This window comes from Bombus impatiens, unplaced genomic scaffold (genome assembly GCF_000188095.3).
Source record: "Bombus impatiens unplaced genomic scaffold, BIMP_2.2 scf_0075, whole genome shotgun sequence".
NCBI classification, from domain to species: Eukaryota; Metazoa; Arthropoda; class Insecta; order Hymenoptera; family Apidae; genus Bombus; species Bombus impatiens.
This window is the reverse complement of record NT_176494.1, coordinates 377,476-396,374: the sequence shown is the minus strand read 5'-3', so window position 1 is coordinate 396,374 and position 18,899 is coordinate 377,476. Positions and strand designations below refer to the sequence as shown.

The 18,899-nt window shown below is 32.3% G+C and overlaps 1 protein-coding gene across 5 annotated transcripts in view; it reads right to left on the bottom strand.

The window, feature by feature from the left end:
- LOC100740693 (TGF-beta receptor type-1) overlaps window positions 1-18,899 on the bottom strand; it is a 70,057-nt gene that overhangs the window by 10,195 nt on the left and 40,963 nt on the right. For 2 of the 5 annotated variants that reach the window (XM_033324831.1, XM_033324832.1), the window contains 2 exons: window positions 2,191-2,418; window positions 1,038-1,271 (listed from right to left, as the gene is read on the bottom strand). In XM_033324831.1, the coding sequence (XP_033180722.1) occupies window positions 1,038-1,271; window positions 2,191-2,418 (462 nt within the window). Of the gene's footprint in view, window positions 1-1,037; window positions 1,272-2,190; window positions 2,419-11,555; window positions 11,765-18,899 lie in introns of all 5 variants that reach the window. The other 3 variants (XM_012394161.3, XM_003485679.4, XM_012394162.3) reach the window with 3 other exon arrangements.

Here is an 18,899-nt window from a genome sequence, read left to right as displayed (position 1 = left end):
TATGGGCAATGAGGAGAACCTCGCAAGTATCATATCACTTGTCACGTATAGGCGAAACCTACCAAAAAGAAACTCAGGAGTAAGTTTTGAATTTTATGCCCGGTACCAAACATTGATCAATTTATTATGAATTCAATTAAGACAATAAAGCAATGCAATCCAAAATAATTTTCACTGAACTCTTTGCAGCTATGCAGTTTTTTTAGAAAATGTATCGGAAATAGGCAAAGAATATACAGACAATGGGAACAATCTCATTAACCGTTTACACCATACCCAAACCTGATGAGAGTTCTGATCTCCTGCCCAAACCTGAGACAGAGTTCCATTAAATATGGAATAACTAGAACCATTAAAAAGCTCCAATAAGCAAGTAATAGATACTAATATTAAAATATATTAAAACGGGGAACTGAATCCGATACGGCATTAAAAACGGTCGAAGACTTAAGATAAATAGAATCATTCAGCGCTACTGGAGATCTAGCCACTTATGTTAATAACAAATTTCTTAGCGAAGAAAAGCCACGCTATCTTTGAGACCGTAGTAGTGGAAGCTTATATCGGGCGAAAAATTTACAAGTATAGTGAATATATGAAATACTTGGTTAATTCACAAGCATTAACTAGTAATAAATTGCTACACTTACTAAATCAGATACCTACACCGTACATGATATGTGGAAATTTTAGTAACCATAATATCTATAATCATAATCCCATATGAAGATCCAATACATTCCTTTCCCTGTCTACAAGGGAAATTTTATTGAAAAAAGCTTGACTGTATAATAACTTAATTCTACTATGTAGTATACATAGCATGTATACTTAACACTAAGGAATATGTTCATTATAATCTAGCAACCAATTCTTATTCGTTGCTATCCGAATTAACGAGTAATTATTATCCGTTAGTCTCAAAAAGGTTAAAGTCGTTAAATTAGTCGTTTAGTCGTGAAGTAACCGACAGTTAAAACTGTTCGAATTCCAATTCGACGCGATGTTTATGCACTTGTATGCAAATTTGTACCTACCTTTGTTATCAGCTGCGATGAAGCCGAGGATATTATCGTGTCTGAGCATCACCGTCTGATAAATTTCGGCCTCCCTGAACCAAGACCTTTCTTCACGCGAGCTGAAGATCTTCACGGCAACGTTCTCACCTCTCCAACGACCACGCCAGACCTCGCCGAAGCGACCTTTTCCAATCGTCTCCACCAGCTGAATCTGGCGGGCTATGCTTCGCTGTACCAGAAGCGGCAGGCCTACTTGGGAGAGGATGGGCATTGAAGAACACGAATTTCAGTATAGTTGAAAATGACTCTCGTGTGCACGACACTAATAATGTGCTTTGTATGAAAATTTACGAATTCTAAATAGGATATGATACAGTAACAACATAATTGAACCCTTTCGTAGTTAAACTCTCTATGTAAAAATGTATGAGTTTCAAACAGAATACGATACAATAATAGGACAGTTTAATCTCTTCGTGGCCCACATCACACGCAGCATTTTATCGTAACTGGATTATATTGAATAGCCATCACGCCTGGTACACTTGAAAGCCGTTTACAGTTTACAATACAAAGAAATTTTGTGAAAGAAATACACTTTTAAGAAATAAATATACTTTTGGAAAGTATAATATAAATAAATGTCGGAACTTCGATCTGGACTTTAATGTACGTATTTGAAATTAATATCAATACAACTATAGTCCAGATGGAGTGTCGTGTAAAATAAAAAGAAGTAACAGACTAACTGGTAGCAATCCACTGTTTGAATTATTGTTAAATTTGCAATTATATTCGATATACATATATGTACTATGCACTGTTGAAAAGAAGACTAACGCGATGGGGGCAAGGCGATGGTATTCCCCTGTATTGTTTTATTTATATATGTGACACTTTCGGCCAATACGCATGCTATCTTTATGATTGTGTAGAATTTATACGAAACAGCCAATCAAGCTCGCATTCCTTACGCTAGTCATCTTTTCAGCAACGCAAACAAATTTAAATGTGACATCTATTTTCGCAGACAAATCTGATTTAGTTATAAAATATCCATTGCTAGGTACATAGTGAACATGAAAAATGAAACTTGATTAATATAGAATTTAGTGCATAGCGAAAGTTAAACAAGTTTGATTAATATACATAGAACTTTAATTTGACCTACCTGAGCCACTACCACTGGTAGTCATTTCCAGCATATCCCTGATGGTAACACCACCCAGGATGGGTCGATCTGGTGCCTCCTGCGAATCATCGCTATTTCCTGGCCTTTCTGGGGTCTTACGCACGTGATAAATGACCATAACCACCACGCAGATCACGCATATTGGCATTGCTATCATCAAGGCCATTTTCCAAGTGACCCACGCCGTGTCATCGCCACCCGACCGCACTTTCCCCAACAAATACTTCATTATCATTTTATAGTGAATCATTTACGCGACAGATCACTCCAAGAAACATAAAACGTTCAAACCATAGTTTTATCGCTAACTTTCGACCTTCTAATTTTTTACTATTATTATACTTATCTAATATAAAATAACAATACACATCTTTTTTAACGAAAGTAAATAGAATGTTGACAAGTTTTAAATTCATTTTTAATCTTCTACTGTTTTGTCACTGTCTGTTTTTATAAATGTTTTCATTTCTCATTTAGTACCTTTGAAACTATTTGTTCCACGTCAAGGTTTTGTAATCTGTCAGGTTTCAAAGAATTTAACAAAATTCAGGATTAATTAGATAATAACGCGTTCAGTGTGAAATTGAAAATCATGAAATTATAGAAAAGATTTGCATGAAAGATTACATGAAAATTAACTATTAGCTTACAGTCTACAGTATCGTAGATAGGTAATGAATATTGGATCCGTAGTGGATGTGTTGATCTTTCTATTCTATTCTATTATCCAACATATTTTTAAGTTAACTGCTAAATAGTTTTTTTTAATAACAATTCGATATATAACCAAGCTAAAGACACGGAGATTTATTATAATATTTGAATTAGTATACACGTATCTACAGACAATTATGTGTATAAATAAGACTTCTTAACTCGATGAAAAAAAAATTTAACATTTGTTATCGTAGCTAAATATCCCGTGAATCAATTTATATTAATCAGTTAGAGACAATTTAAAGATAAGTTGAAAAATGTTGTGAAACGTTATAGTTTGTAAACTGAACTATTCAACTGTACAAAAAAAACAAGCTCGAGCTCTAAGTATGATCAAGCTAACAAAGTTAAACGAATCCAATAGATTGAACGTAACAGGTTTCTTGGAATGATTTGAAAAGCCAGCGAAGCCATTTTCGGAATAAAAATCAAGAGGTACATGTGTTAAGCTTGGGAAACAACAGAGATGCAGAAACATCTTCGTGAAACATGCTAAGGCTAAATGATGAGCACACCCAGAAGTATACAGCAATGAGTTGCAACAGCTTAGTTTAAACTTTAAATCAACAGAAGCATGTAGTTTACAATTAGATGTCAGAAGGTCAGTAGGTCAGGACTAGGGACAAACTCTTTTCCAATTCTTTATAAATACTTCAACGATCGATACACGATTCGTATCGTACCTTATTCTTTTCATATCAGTCTGTATTATATAGATACAAGTATAGAGAAAGAAAAAAAAGAAAAGAAAAATAACGAATTCGATCGAGAATAAAGCATCGAAAGTATCAACATACTATAATGAAATAACATCCTCTCGATGATTCTGCCTCTTTCCATCACGTCAAAACGAGCGATTCTTTGCATTACCTGTCCGGTTAGTGCATATACCTACTCGTACAACGATGACGGAACCCGCGCATGAGTCATCGTGTCATCATGTAGATGCAACGCTCCTTTCACGATGTCTGGATCATCGTATCGTACTGTTCCCAGCTTCACTTACCTGATGATTGATTCTGCTACATAAAGAATATGATTTCCTTCATACGGATGCTGTTAATCGGTTATTCTTCGAAAAACCACACGGATCACATTAGGAAGAACACGAGGTTAAATTTGGAATATTTCTATTAGGAGTGTTTGATATTTTTGAAAAAATCGAGAATTACCTTCGAATTAGATTTGAAACAGTATAGATCGAATTTCAAAGCGAATAATCGCTTTAGCTTTCGAGTCGACTTAAAAGATGAATAATGAATGATCATTTTAGAACCAAATTACGAAAGGAAAAATCATTTATGTAGCAAATTTAAAAATGGACAATTTCTTTGAATCGAAGTTTAAAACAAAAAGTTGCTTTCCGTTTAAATTTCGATACAAGCGCTTTTGAATCAAACTCTGAGCCAAATTAAATAATCGATATTGAGTTGAATATTGATATTGAAAACAAATGGAACTATATAGGAATCTATTGTATTATGTTATAGATACCTACACACCTTACTATTACCGTAATTTTCAATTTTTTCGAGGCATACTGCAGGGGAAGTGGAAAGATGATGGGAACGAACGGCTGTGCTTCGCCACAGGGAACAAATATTCGTGAAATCGGATCGATCACAGAACTGGCGTCCGCGCAAGAAGCATCCATCTAGCAATTTCACGATAAGGCATCAAATTGATTCCCACGAGATATTCGATGAGATGACGAATAACGATGAGACAGACGAGTCACAGATGAATGATTGCACGTCCAGAGGATGTCCGATGAAGATTGGCAAAAACCAGTATCTTGCTAACGCGTAATGTTAGTGCATGAACTCGTGCCCCCATCCTTAAATCGACCGTAATACACGATATATGTCATTTTGAACCAAGCATACAATCTCACGCGTCAAATGTTCCGCGAATATCGAACTTTCTTTTTATTGCATAACCGTTTATGTACATAAATATAACAAACAACTCCGTGATTGTTTAGAAAATTTTAGAAAATGTTGTAATACTGCTTTATCGTTGAAATTCATCGATCAACGAGTGCTTTTCTGCAGAGGAAACAATTTCTGTGAATTATTAGGTTAGCAATGGATCTCTTTGTATACTAATACAAGTTTTTGTTATTCGTTACTGCTAGTTTTTAATGGCACACTTGTTTCGAATAATGTATTATTGAATATTATTAAATATATAAATTTTTTATTAAAAAAATACGAGCATTATTAAATCTATGTTTATAAGATGCAGAAGCAAATTCCTGTTATTAAGAAAATTTATTAAAAGCAAAGAATACCATAGAATAAAGTAGATATATCTACATTTATAACAATAAGAAATTCTGTGCATAGAATGTAGAAGTATGTAGCAGCATATAACCAATAAAACATATTTGGTTTATTAATGATCATTTAGACTACTTTCAATGTAACGAGTTGATTCTACTACATGTTACTTTTACTTTTACTAAATAATATTTTCTGCTTAATACTACAAAACAAGTTTATCTAAGTACTGAAAATCCAAAAACTTGCATTTACAATAGTAAAGTGATTTAATGCCATCATTTGCCACATTAGTGCCTATGGCTATGGCAATAGCGACCGTTGACGTTGATGCGACATTAGTGCCATGCAACAATTAAATACTATTCTCATTCTTCTTCAATATATATATTTATTCGTCTATTTATACATTTCTATCTTTATATTTTTCAATTAAGTATTCCAAGTCATTGAGTTACTTTCCTACAAATATAAGCATTTCTCAAAACCACATTTTCTGTAATTCGCATCGTTAAAATCACAATTTCAACTATAATAGCCATAGCCAAATATAATAGCATTAATGTAGCAATTCACAGATCATTACTGTAGCATAAAATAATTCGAAAATATAGCGCACTGTGAATGATTAATGAATATTAGGCCGCTGTTCTCGTATTCTATCTTACATTTAAATCTAAATTAAATTTTTATCTGAACGTAAACCAATTTTTCTATAATTCTATGTTTATGTGCCAAGTTTCCCAATCGATTGGTAGTTATAACATAACTTAATAATAATCGTTATATTATAACGATCGGGCGATAATATTGATAAAAAACAGAAGAAAGAGAAGATGAAAAAGAAAAATACCTGCTGAGCAACGCTATTTACAGACGTATATCCGAACCGAAACAAATCGTTGCAGTGAAAGCTCACTCGAATAACTAGCTTACTCTCCCTCGGATTTAGTGGAACCCGTATAATCGATGAACACCGCTTTCGATACGTTCTATCAACCCTCCGTCAATATCGTACGAATACGCTTCGTTATTCTATGTACAGCGTGTCGTGTTGTCGTCCATTTTATTCAACCTTGCCATGCCGTCCTGTTCTCCATTACATTCCTTTCTATCTACTTTTCATACGATTGTTAAGCTTATGTATCGGTCACTTGCCAATGACAATAATATTATATATATACATACATACATACATATATTGTATATAGAGAGGTTGTTTGTCCGATTCGTGACAGTTACGCCAGTAGCATACTCTTCCCAAATCGTAAATGAATAAGATAGTTATGAGGGTTGTATCCTCATTTTTATTTACCCAGATATGTCGACTCAAATAATTGACCAAAGACAACTAAAAAGTAGTACGTATATATTTTTAAACGATATGGTTAATCCTTCCATGCTTGTATAAGTTATTAATCGACTAAACGGTAAATAAACTATAAATTTGTTCTCGGTAAAATCGACTTTAAATTTTCGTACATTATATTTTTTTTATGAAAGCAAGAAAAAATTCTATTTTTATTATTAATAACTAATAACAAATAATTTTTCTCGCGAAAAACAAAATTTCGACTTCGCAAGTTTAAATGAATGACTTTTGAATTTGAAGTATTTTGAAGGAATGAGCGTTAAATTGATATGTACATATCTATATATTTGATAGAGTAATATTTCTGGTAAATGATATACGTATAGTTATGGATAGAAACTGCAGCCTGTATTACTTCGTATACATTAAAAAGCTGTATAAACTGTACTTATATATACATATGTATGTATATCGAGAAAACTTTGTTTATCATTTATATCTAGGTGGAATAAAATTTACATAGAATTAACGCTTGTGTGTAACGTATGTGTGTAGTTGTATTTTGAATAAATAAGAGGCTGTAAAAAGATGGAAACTTGTTTCATCCTACTCACCCTAAAGACTAGGCTGATTCAAACTTTTACAAATAGATCAGACTTTATGCTTAATATACAATATATGTTAGGTATTTACTCAATTATTCCTAAAAATATAGTCTTTTCATATTTTCGTTAATTATTTTGATATTTTATATTCTGGCACTGTGACGATTTTACTACAGATAGGAGATGCACTTTTAACACCAGGTTTTCTGGACCCGTCAATTTGACGGATTTCGAACTTCGAAATGAAATATCTCAAAAACCATAACACCAATTTTAACCATTTTGCATCGTAAATTAATCATTTCATCTAAAGAATTTATACACAAAATTATTTTTTCCTAGACTTCCCAATTTTTGAAATCTGTATGTAGTATACCTATCTTTACGGGACCCGTCGAATTGACGGGCTAACTGATTTCAGAAACAAACCGTTTTTCAAAGACAGTGTAATCGTTTTTCAAAGACAGTGTGCAAAAGTTTCAGTTATTGTAGACATTTCCCATTATTGTCTCCGCTTATTGTAAGTATTTACAATAGGATAATTGAATTTGGGCACAGTATTTTCTTTTTTTGACCAATCCCCCTTTTCCAGCAATTATGAGTAAGTCCAGGAGATATAATAAGATATTGAATAAAATTGTCAACATCAATGAAGATTGTTCTGAGGATACCTCCGTAGAAGATCAATATGAATTAGGCCAAAGCGAAGCTGACAGTGAAAGTTCTGAATACACTGAAAGTGGAGAGACAGAAGGATCTTCGGATAGTGAAGAGGAAAACTTCTTGAAAGATTTTTTGAGATATTTCATTTCGAAGTTCGAAATCCGTCAAATTGGCGGGTCCCGTAAACCTAGTGTTAATGTTATTGTTATTTTTTTAGTGATAATTTAAAAAAAAGACTTTTTATTTATTAATAATTTATTTAAACGTGAAGCCTAATATCGTTCCTTTCATACTTAATTTGAATAAATCGATTTTTTTAAAGAAAAATGCGTATTTTCGTTTATCCGTCAATTTGATGGGTGCTCGTAGAGATAGGTATATACAAAATGCCCGTAAATCTAGTGTTAATATAAGTGGATATATTAGAACTAAAATGATTCAAACAAGACGAAACATTAAGTTTATCCGAGTCTGTTCGGCATAAAATATATGGCAAAGAATTAAGAATTATTCCAAACCTAAAAGGAAGTTTTGAAAAGAGAATCATCTGAATTTTATTTCAGAATCTTTTTATAACCTCTTATAAGTTATTATCTATGTATTTAACCTAGTTCTACTCTTTACTGCGACTTTATATTATTGCAAAATTATTTGTGAATTGTACAGATTACTTATTTTTGAGCTAGGTTAATATTCTTATTATATAAAATATCCTTCTGACACTTGCTCCAAGACACTCGACATGGAGAATGTGTGATAATTAAACTCGAGACGAACGTACGATCGAGATATATGTAAAATAAAAACTGCATTTCAAATCAAAATATTTTTAGCTAGTCTGTATTTGAAACAGCTCGGCGGAGATAAGCGTGAGGCGGTTCTCCTTTTATTCCATTGACAGCGCGTTTTTACAACATCGTTTTTGTAATAAGAGTCAATAGCATAGCGACCATAACCGCCGTACACTACTATTACACGCACATTACTATCACGTATACTGGGCTGCTGGAAACAAGTCCCGCTGGATGGCGTGGCACAGGGGTAAGGAGAGCACTGCTCTCTATTGCTCACATATGGATATTGTAATATTAGTATATGTGACACTGTCGGCCATTCCGCGTGCTTATCTTTACGATTGAGTCGAGTCTGTCAGAAATAACCAATTGGGTCCGCATTCCTTTCGCGGGACTTGTCTCCGGCAGTGGACAATAGACATATACATATCTATGTACTTACATATCTGATGACGCAACATATCGTCATCGTCGTTGCATCGTGACATTCGTGACATTCGTGACAAAGAATGGCGAATCGTGGCGATGAAACGAGAAGATGTTTGGCTTTTACCTTCAGTTGTACTAGCTTCATTTTTCCAATTTCTCTCTAAATGACGTTTCAATGTCCCCGTTCGACATCGCTATTTGAACAATCTACTATTTGAAATTTCACACAAGTATGGTTTTGCACATTTCAAACCTAACGCGATAATAAATTCATTTTTTAATACGTTTTACGTTACAAGAAAATGGAAACAGAAAATAAAAAGTTAAATGATTAATTAAGCACGTAATTCTTAAGTTTTTTAATATTTCTATGTCGCAAGAAGAGCAGAACGAAAGGATTTCAAATGAAAGGTCGAAAGGTCAATCGAATATTTAATTATTATTTTTTAACAATTGTGTTAGAAAAAAATTAAAACTGAGAAATTTACGATAAAAAGTAAAAAATTTTCGATATCGAATATTTAATTACTATCGTTTAATTTTATGTAGCAAAACAATTTCAAGGGAAAATTTTAACTAAAATGTCAACAAAAATAAATTCGTTGCGATACTAAAGATTCGCTATACAACATAATAGAAAAGTATAACAGCAAAGAAATATTGCAAATATTTGATCTCAACAAAAATCTCGGAAAGAATATGCAGCAAGATAGTAGAAATAATAAGACACAGAACAATAACAATAACAATTTCTTATGCAGATAGTGAAAAATCCCGATAATAACGAAATGCTGTTCGATTAATTTCATTATATCGTTGCTCAATATGCTTGCGATAATTTACAAGTATTTACTTGGACTACTGTGCAAAATATTTGGACACTTAAATTTTCGTTTCCATTTACTCTCAAGTACTATTAGTGGCATACTGAACAAACTTTTTTATCTTAGGCCATTGGCTAAATACATATATCTATTCATATATTATGGACTCTACAACATAATGTTAGAATACTGTTATTACATATTATTTCTACAAAATGTGAAATAAAAGTGATCGTAATAAATGTGCAATTTGCTCGCACATTATTGAATTCTACTTTAACTTTATGAACATTTAGCAGATATTTGCGAATGTACCTATATAATATATAGGTACTAACATAAATCTATTTCAAGAATTTTTCCATAGTAAATTATTTCCTAATACGTCGTTCTAATATTTTCGTTACTCACCATAGATAAATCGCGTGATACATTTGCAAAAGACGAACGTAAGTTATCATAATGTAAATAGAATGTATCATCGGGTTATGCAATGAAACAGCGGCCTTACAATAGCGGTGCAAAATATTGAATTTCAAGCTTCGCAAACAGTTCTCTGACAAGGGAAACGCGGGCTGTAAACGAATCACGGTGTTTCGTTTCGCGGTCGCTGCATTATGTCAGCTCGATATAGTGAAACGGGACGCATGAACAAAGATAACATGTATATACTTACAAAGAACATGTATAGACATGTAATGTGTATGTGACAAAGATGATCACCCGAACCCAGACAATTCACAAAAAGCATCAAAAATCGATGATTAAAAGCCCAAAATTCTTTTTTTCTTTTTCTTTTTGTTTACTTCATTTTTATATTTATTCTATTTTTATCGCACATGTTTTTCCAAGGTCGTCGTTGCGAAGATTCTCTTTATTTAGATAGGATTACAGTAAGTAAAAGAATATACTATTACAATTTAAAATAATTTTTTTTTTGCCGATTTCTACGCAAAAGTATCTATTGATGAAGATAAGAATATATAATATTGATTACTTTTAACTTTCAGCGTTAGATATTGAATATCGTGTGTCACTATCGCCTTGAAAATGTAAATCGATCAATATGCACTAGTTCAGTTCTTCTTTTACTATGCCGAAATTTCTGGTTTCTGTCCCCGATTTTATTGATTCAACAATTAGACACATGACGCGACATCACCATCATGTTTAATCATAATACCAATATATAATATACATAGATAGATATCTATATTTAAGCAGCAAGAAAACAGATATTTCCACAATATGTAAGACAAAGATAGAATTCATTATTCGCGTCTCGCAAATACATCAAAAGTTATATTTACTTACTTCGATTTTTCTTTTTTTTTTTTTTTTTCGTTCATCGATCAATTTTAATACCTTTATTCTCTTCATTTTATTTTTATATATTATCAAGTTAAAAAATTACGCTTGTTTCTTAGCTATTTGCTAAGATTCTACCTAAAGAAATGTGATCGTAATTGTTCTTTAATAGTTAGCGAAGTAGTGTCATGTGTAAGTACAGTTAATTCGTACTCATATTGCATTTATCAACTTGATCAACTTGAAAGAGTGAAGTCGAGAGAATTTTGCCGCGAAACCGAAACAACGAATAAATTAATTTCTCCGAACAACAAACAGATTAACAATTTCAAATTTCATAGGAATTGTGCATTCGCTTTCGCCTATAGTCGATCGACCTTGGAAGGAAACAGAGGTTGCGGAAGCTGTACCTCGTTCGAGGTAATCGACGAGTCGGAAGTATGGCCCACCTCTGGACTCGCGAGGAGTAAAAGAGGGCCTTAGGTCGCGATTGCAGAAGTCGGAGTGGTCGCAGCAGGCGACCGCGTATTCCACGTCACCTGGACCGTGTAGCGTGTTATTCGCTTTGCACCAGACTGAGTATTCGGGCGCCGGGAAGAAGCGCACCTTATCATAACACCTGAGAACAATTTACATCACTTCCGAACCAGAATATTTACCGTATCTCCGATCAAAGGGAAGAAAAGCGTTTTTTTGTTAAATTTCGATCTCTTTTCATTCCTTTATTAGGTGTTACGTATACGCTTTTATTTTCAAGCGTGTCGTGATTTTCTGATATTTTTATATCCAATTATTTCAGAGATAATGCATTGCGTCTCATAAGTATAAAATCACTGAAAAGCTTTCGATTTTTGTGTGTTGTTTATCTAATACATATGTATATGTAGGTATGTATGTACAATCTGCGGTATCATAACTGCTCAAATTGAAAAGTGTACGAATAATCATTATAAGTGATTAATATTTTTTGGTTACTGGCAACGATTAATCGTTATTATCGACAATGAAAGCATTCGTTGGTTGATGCTGGCTAAAAGCAACTTCCGTCGTCGATAATGATTACCACTAATCAGCAATCATGAAAAAGGTTGTAATTATTTCTAACATAATCGATATACCTAAGTCGTAACCAGAACATTTAAATATTATTATTTTTTAATAATTTCATTTTTTAGAGAATCTCTTTAAAATTTAGCGATCGATGTTTTCTACTTAAACAAAAATTAACTTTTACTCAATGACTACCTCCGTAAAAGTGTCGTAAATAACTGTAACTTTTTACCTCCGATTATACCGTGGTAGTGTGTAAGTTAATCCATTGCTAATTTTCATAGAACAGTATTGTGCGTCTATTATTGTATAAAATACGTATTCATATTATGTATTTCGTTATACCTATGCAGGATGTCTGTACAATCGAGGTACAGTCAGAGAAAAGGTAATTCCTGGCGAAAGAATAAGTCGAAAATGTGGAATGAAGTTTTTGCATATGAGATGAGGTGAAACTGCTACTTGTAAAAATAAGTCTTGCTAATACAAAAGCTATTGAAAATATCGAACATGAATTCTTGCAACGTGTTACACCTTTTTTATACAAATATATGTAAACAAAGATTGAGCTTAGAGCGCAATGAAATGAAATTATAACAATAATTTTTATAAATTGAAATGTTTGATTTCACATAGATGATTCTAATCAAATTTTCTCATATTGAAGATTTTACGGCAGTTTTATATTTATGAGACGTATTGTAATTGTAATTTAAGGCAGAAAGATGTATTATATTTTTGGAGAATTTTTGTAACGGCACCGCATTGAACGGCCACTTGCTCATTTTTCTTTGTTTATTTCCAAGCAAGATCAATTACGTTTAAATCAAGTATCAGCGTCATTCTGCGCGTAAAGATATTGTAAATAAATTACAGACGAGAGCCGCAGCTGGTCAATGCTCTTTCCCTGTTCTTTCTTCGCTTTTGCTACTCTTTCTCATGGCCTTCGTTGGCCAAGTGATAAATTACTCTTATTACAAGAGTTATAAATTCGGAAGAACACACCAACGAATAACAGGCAACCGAGATAAATTCGGGAATTAATCATTAATAACTCACGATCGCGGCCATTAATTCACATGGTTCTTCATTTCTTTTTTTTTTTTTTTTTTTGCTTGGTAATTTGGCCGTTAAGAGGCCATATTATAACATAACGTCGTTATCTTCAGGCTCTTTGCGGACGCGTCGTTGCGTCGGTAATTTCTTTTTTCGCACTCTTTCAGTAAATTCTCCAACAAAGGAAAAAGAACCACTGCACCCCATGAAAGACGTGGTTCTCAAAGGGGAGATTCAATAAAATTAGTTTATTATACACGTATGGCGATTCACGAAAATATTTGGGCGCGTATCATAGAAAATAATTATGTGTGAGTATATTGTGCATATTATACATATAAAATTTTTAAAATTTCATTAACATTATAATACAACGCGATTATCATAATTATATTGGTAAAATTTAAAACCGATCTCGAAGTGTAGGTACGTAGGTATTAAAATTGCAACATATATTTAGTAAAAAAAGTTAGTGTATATAGCATAATTCGAATCATTTTATCTTCAACACATTGTTATAAATAATAAGTACCTGTTGAAGATGCTCCCACTGATATTCAGGCATGTTAATACAATGTAAATTCACCGCTTAAATATTTTTGTGACCTCTACAAATTCATACCTTTTTTTTTACTAAATATCTTTTAATTTCTATATCATATACATATATTTCCAAATATTTCTAGATTTGTTTCAAACTTTACCAATATATGTAATCATAAGATTTACAACATAGTCTCATTATAATGCTGATCTGATGAAACGTCAAAATATGTTATGTAACATAATAATATAGATATTTATAAAGACATTTTCGTGAGCCGCTATACCTACCGTTATACAAAAGATATGTAAGTCGAAAGATACTCACATGATTAGTTTATAATTTTTTTTCATTGCTCGAACGCATAAATGGATATTGACGGCGTCAATTCTATTATTCTAAATCTACTTTTGTCGTTTTGAACTTGGCATGATACGAAATTATCGCAATGTTTAATGTTGACTCGTGAAATTTTTTAATACAATCATAGTATAACAAGCACTTGTGCAACAAGGTACTTTTTAATGCACATTATCTAGATATATTCTTGAAGAAAGAAAGCATACGAAACATTTGCCAATATTCAATTACAGCGAATATTCCCATTAAACCAGTATAAAGCAAACATTTTTAATCTCTGAGAAGTAGTACATGTACCTACATTATACAAGTACAAATATACATATATACAGTATATAGAGTTTTAAAAGCCGCGGAGGATAGGTAGTTAAGATCGATTCTCTGTTAAAATCGGAGAAAAACGGAATTTAATTCGTTCTACTGAAGTTGATTACCTTTCGGATGCTTTTACGTCATCATCTTCAGACAATTCACAAGAACAAAGGAATTGGAGAGATTAAATTGAAAGGGCGTGCAGAGATGAAAATAATAATAGCTACTAAGGTAAAAAAAAAAAAGGAAACGAAGCGTGGGTGCAAGATTTTATTTTACGTATGAGAATCGTACGAATGATTACAATAAACATTTTGCGCTTTAAAAAAAGCACTTGAGAACACGGATAGCTTAAAGACCACTTACACTTAGTGCGAATAATAAACTAACCAAATTACAATGCAAGTAAGCATCATTCGATGATAATCACTCGTTAAATGAGTTAACACTAACACAACATCGAAGCCTCGATCGCGTTTTCACGGGATTAAACGGCGTTAAAAATTTAAGTACGCCACGAGTAAAACAATTCGACACAAAATATGCGTAATTATTGTTACCGGTAATACCATACTATAACATGACGAATAAATTTACCGACTAATAACCAATATTATTCGATTGACGATGGAATCGCGTAAATTTTTTTACGTGAACTTTCAAAAGTATTTAAAAATATGTTATTCATAATTAGTTTACGAGCTAGGCCTATTTTTGTGAAAAATGATCATCAAGCTGCACATGCGCATTTTCGAGACTTTATCTATTACGATATTTTTAAATAAATGTACAGAGGTTCTCTTCCTCAAAAAATATGTTTGATTACGATGTGGAGATATATAGTCAGCATACGCCAAACAAGATAACACAAGAAGATAAGCGCTCGTCTATATGATTTTTTCTTGATTCGCTAGAAAGAAAACTACAGTAAATAAATAAAGACAGAGTTAATTCTTAAACTAATCACCTACTGCATCTTTTTAAATATTTTTGACAGCTTTATAGTATAATCTTTCGATTAATATTAAAAATTATTATTATTACAGATCTACGCGATTGTATCGTCAATTGAATAATACTTCTTTGCAAGCAACTGACTTTTAAATGTTCTTAATGATAATGCTTTCATGTAATATTATTGTATCTCACACCGACCCTTCGAGCTCTAAAGTTATTATCTATCTACGACTCTGAAAGATAAATTAACGCGTATATTACATAATCTCTTAGAACTGGTGTGATATTATATACATATACAAGGATGAAATTGAAGGAAGATTAAGAAAGGCTAGCAGAGCAAGTCTGTACCTCCTTTTTCTAACAGAAACTCAGAAGAAATATGTATTTACAAAAGATATACCTTTCGAAAGAATCTGTTTATCAATATCATTACAATATTTATCTTCGTTAGAGAGTGCAGGGAGGTTCGTATATGGCAACATGCTACCGGTGCTTTCTAAGTTCACTCGGGAAGACTTGCGGTCTCCTCGTGCAATTGTAAGTGAAAATATGCAGGAGGAGAGTACCTTGAAGTAACTAGAACCTCTATAGGTGGCAAACATTTTCACACTGTTTCTTTTTAAAACCATTCATCATCGTTATATAACTTTTTATATCTATAAATATCAAAAAACGAAATTTTTCATTAAATTAAAAGAACACTACTATAGTGGTAGTATAATTTATTTTTATCTCCACGTTTTTCAATTATAAACTTTTGCGATTCGTGTATTAAAATTTTATTAGTATAAATACATTAAAAAATATTAAGGGAAATAAAAAAAAGGAAAGGCTATTGTTATATTTCTTCAATCGGCTGTGCTGCAATAAAAAAATGTTGAACAGTAAAAAAACAAGAGAGGAGACAGGCGGTAACGTATTTGAATAAAAAAATCCTGGATATTTGAGAAAGTTCAATCTAAAGCTATAAAGATACACTGTCATCGAAAAGTATGTGAACACTTTGATCGGTTTGTGTTAACAATATGTGAATGTTAGTAAAATGTAGAAGTTAATGATAAATAGATGAATAAAAATAATATATATTATCTATTTCTGGAATGTATTATCATGATTATATTATAATTAAATTAATATACATATATATATTATTTTAATTTTTTTTATTATATTAATATTATATCTTTTATTATTATATTAATATATTAAATATATATAATTAAGTTAAATATATGTATTATATATGTATATGTTTAATATAAATATTATGTTGCGTGTATACAGGATGTATCCTCTAAGACCGTCTATGATTAACCACCATTTTTCAGACAATTCCAATAATCTGCCAGTAAAATGTTTTAAACAAAAGTACAAATCTGTTAATTTGAACAGAACAATGTAATTTGGATATTAAAAATTTTCGAAAAAGCCTTCTTGACATTCTGCATAAAAAGTTGTTAACCTATTTATATGGAGAAGCAATTAGTTTAGCAGATATTTTGTCTTTTAATTTGGGAAATCTACCGGATGAAATAAATGTAAAGCATTACGTTTATATTTATTCTGCTTGTCTCGCATACGATATATCTTACGACATAGTTTATAACATTTTATACAAATTAAAATAGCTGTTGAACTAATTGTCTTTGGACATAAGTAGATTAATAACTTTATATACGGAATGCACAGACGAGATTAACATATTAATGCAATAAAGGAAATATCCAAATATGGAATAGTACCTGGAATAGTATTTTTAGAAATATGACAGATTGTCAAATATCTGTCAACTTACTATAGGCTATCTCAGTTACTCATTTTGGCATTGCTTATTTTGCCAAAGACCTTTTACAATATTCTGTTGGAGAAATATAGATCAAGTGGCTCGAAATGTTTTGAATTAATGAAATTTCTCTAAATGTTTTATATAACATACAGAATATGTGTGGGTATACAAGAAAGCCTTTTATGATAAGCGTTGCAATATTTTCGTGTACCACTATAGGTACATACTCGTACAATCTTTTACATCGTTAATATTTACTGTTGCTGCTACTGCTGCTAATGCTGCTAATGCTGCGCACATACTATGATAATAATAATGTATGTAATACCCATAGCGATGGAGAAAGTGAAAGAGGTTGACTAGGCATGAGCTATGATGCGATACAATGATGGGTACTGAGCGTTTGCTGAGCGACGAATAATTATCGTTCGAATTGAATCGGAAGTAATAAAATAATTATATTAAAGCATCGGTGGAAACACGCGGACGAGTCAACAGCATGAAAATGTAATTGATACTTTAAATTAACAAGATGCTCTCCGGCATTATTACATATTATCATATACATATATATCTATACTTAGTACTGTATAGAAAATCTCGGTCATTTACAATAGTAATCTGAATAGTAGCAGTGATAGTGACAACAACAATTATATTTTATAGAGAATATTTTCACATGATCTTACATAAAATCTTTTCAAATCCTTTGATAGTATTTTATGGCGTTACTTATGTATTTGTACTTCTTTCTAGTTGACAATCTTCTTAGAGATGTTTCTTACAATGTATTTACTTGTCAAAATGACGTGGAGAGTATTTTCACATTGTTTTAGATAAAAATGGATCTCTTAATATTTCCTTTATGCGAATACTTGTAGATATTCCTGTTTCACAAATTATTCATAATCGACAATTTTCGAATTAAGCATATCTTAAAACGTCAATATCTATGTAATACCAGATTTAAAATAACATTAAATATCTACTCATTTGTAAAAACAAAATATTCATTTAGTAGGTGGCTTAAGATTTATATACAGTATAGTATACATAGATATACATATAGATATATGTACATATATTTCTTATAACATGTACACACAAGCGCGCGCACACGCACACGCACACGCACGCACACACATACATACCCACCCCTAGTACATTTATATGTACTAAATATATACCTACACAATATTTTTGGTTCCAACGAAAATCAACGTCTGCAGTAGCAGGAAAAAGATTAGCAGATAGAAAAATGTGAAAATTGTGAAAAATGGTGTGGGGAATCGTAGCTACAATGAAGGAGATAGAGAAGACAGTGATAGAAAAGAAAGTGAGTAAAGAGTGAGAGAAAGAAACAAAGTGAACTGCAGCAAAAGCCTGAGCCACCTGCAGAGTCATCGCTACTTCCAGGTCGTTTGACTGTACCTTTGTTGCGAGGGTGTAGCTGAGGTTTCAGATCCCGATTGCAAAAATCCTCTTTGCAGCACTCGATGACAAAGGTCGTGTTTCGCGAGTCGCTCGTCATGCAGAAGATGAGCGGCTCGGGCTGCGACGACGACAGCTGTTTATGCACGCACCTTCAAGCCGAGTTTGCACCAGTTTCAGAATTAAAAAAAAACCAAGAAAGAGGCAAACCACAACGTGTAATGTCGTCGGGGGGGGGGGGGGGGGAAGCGGTGT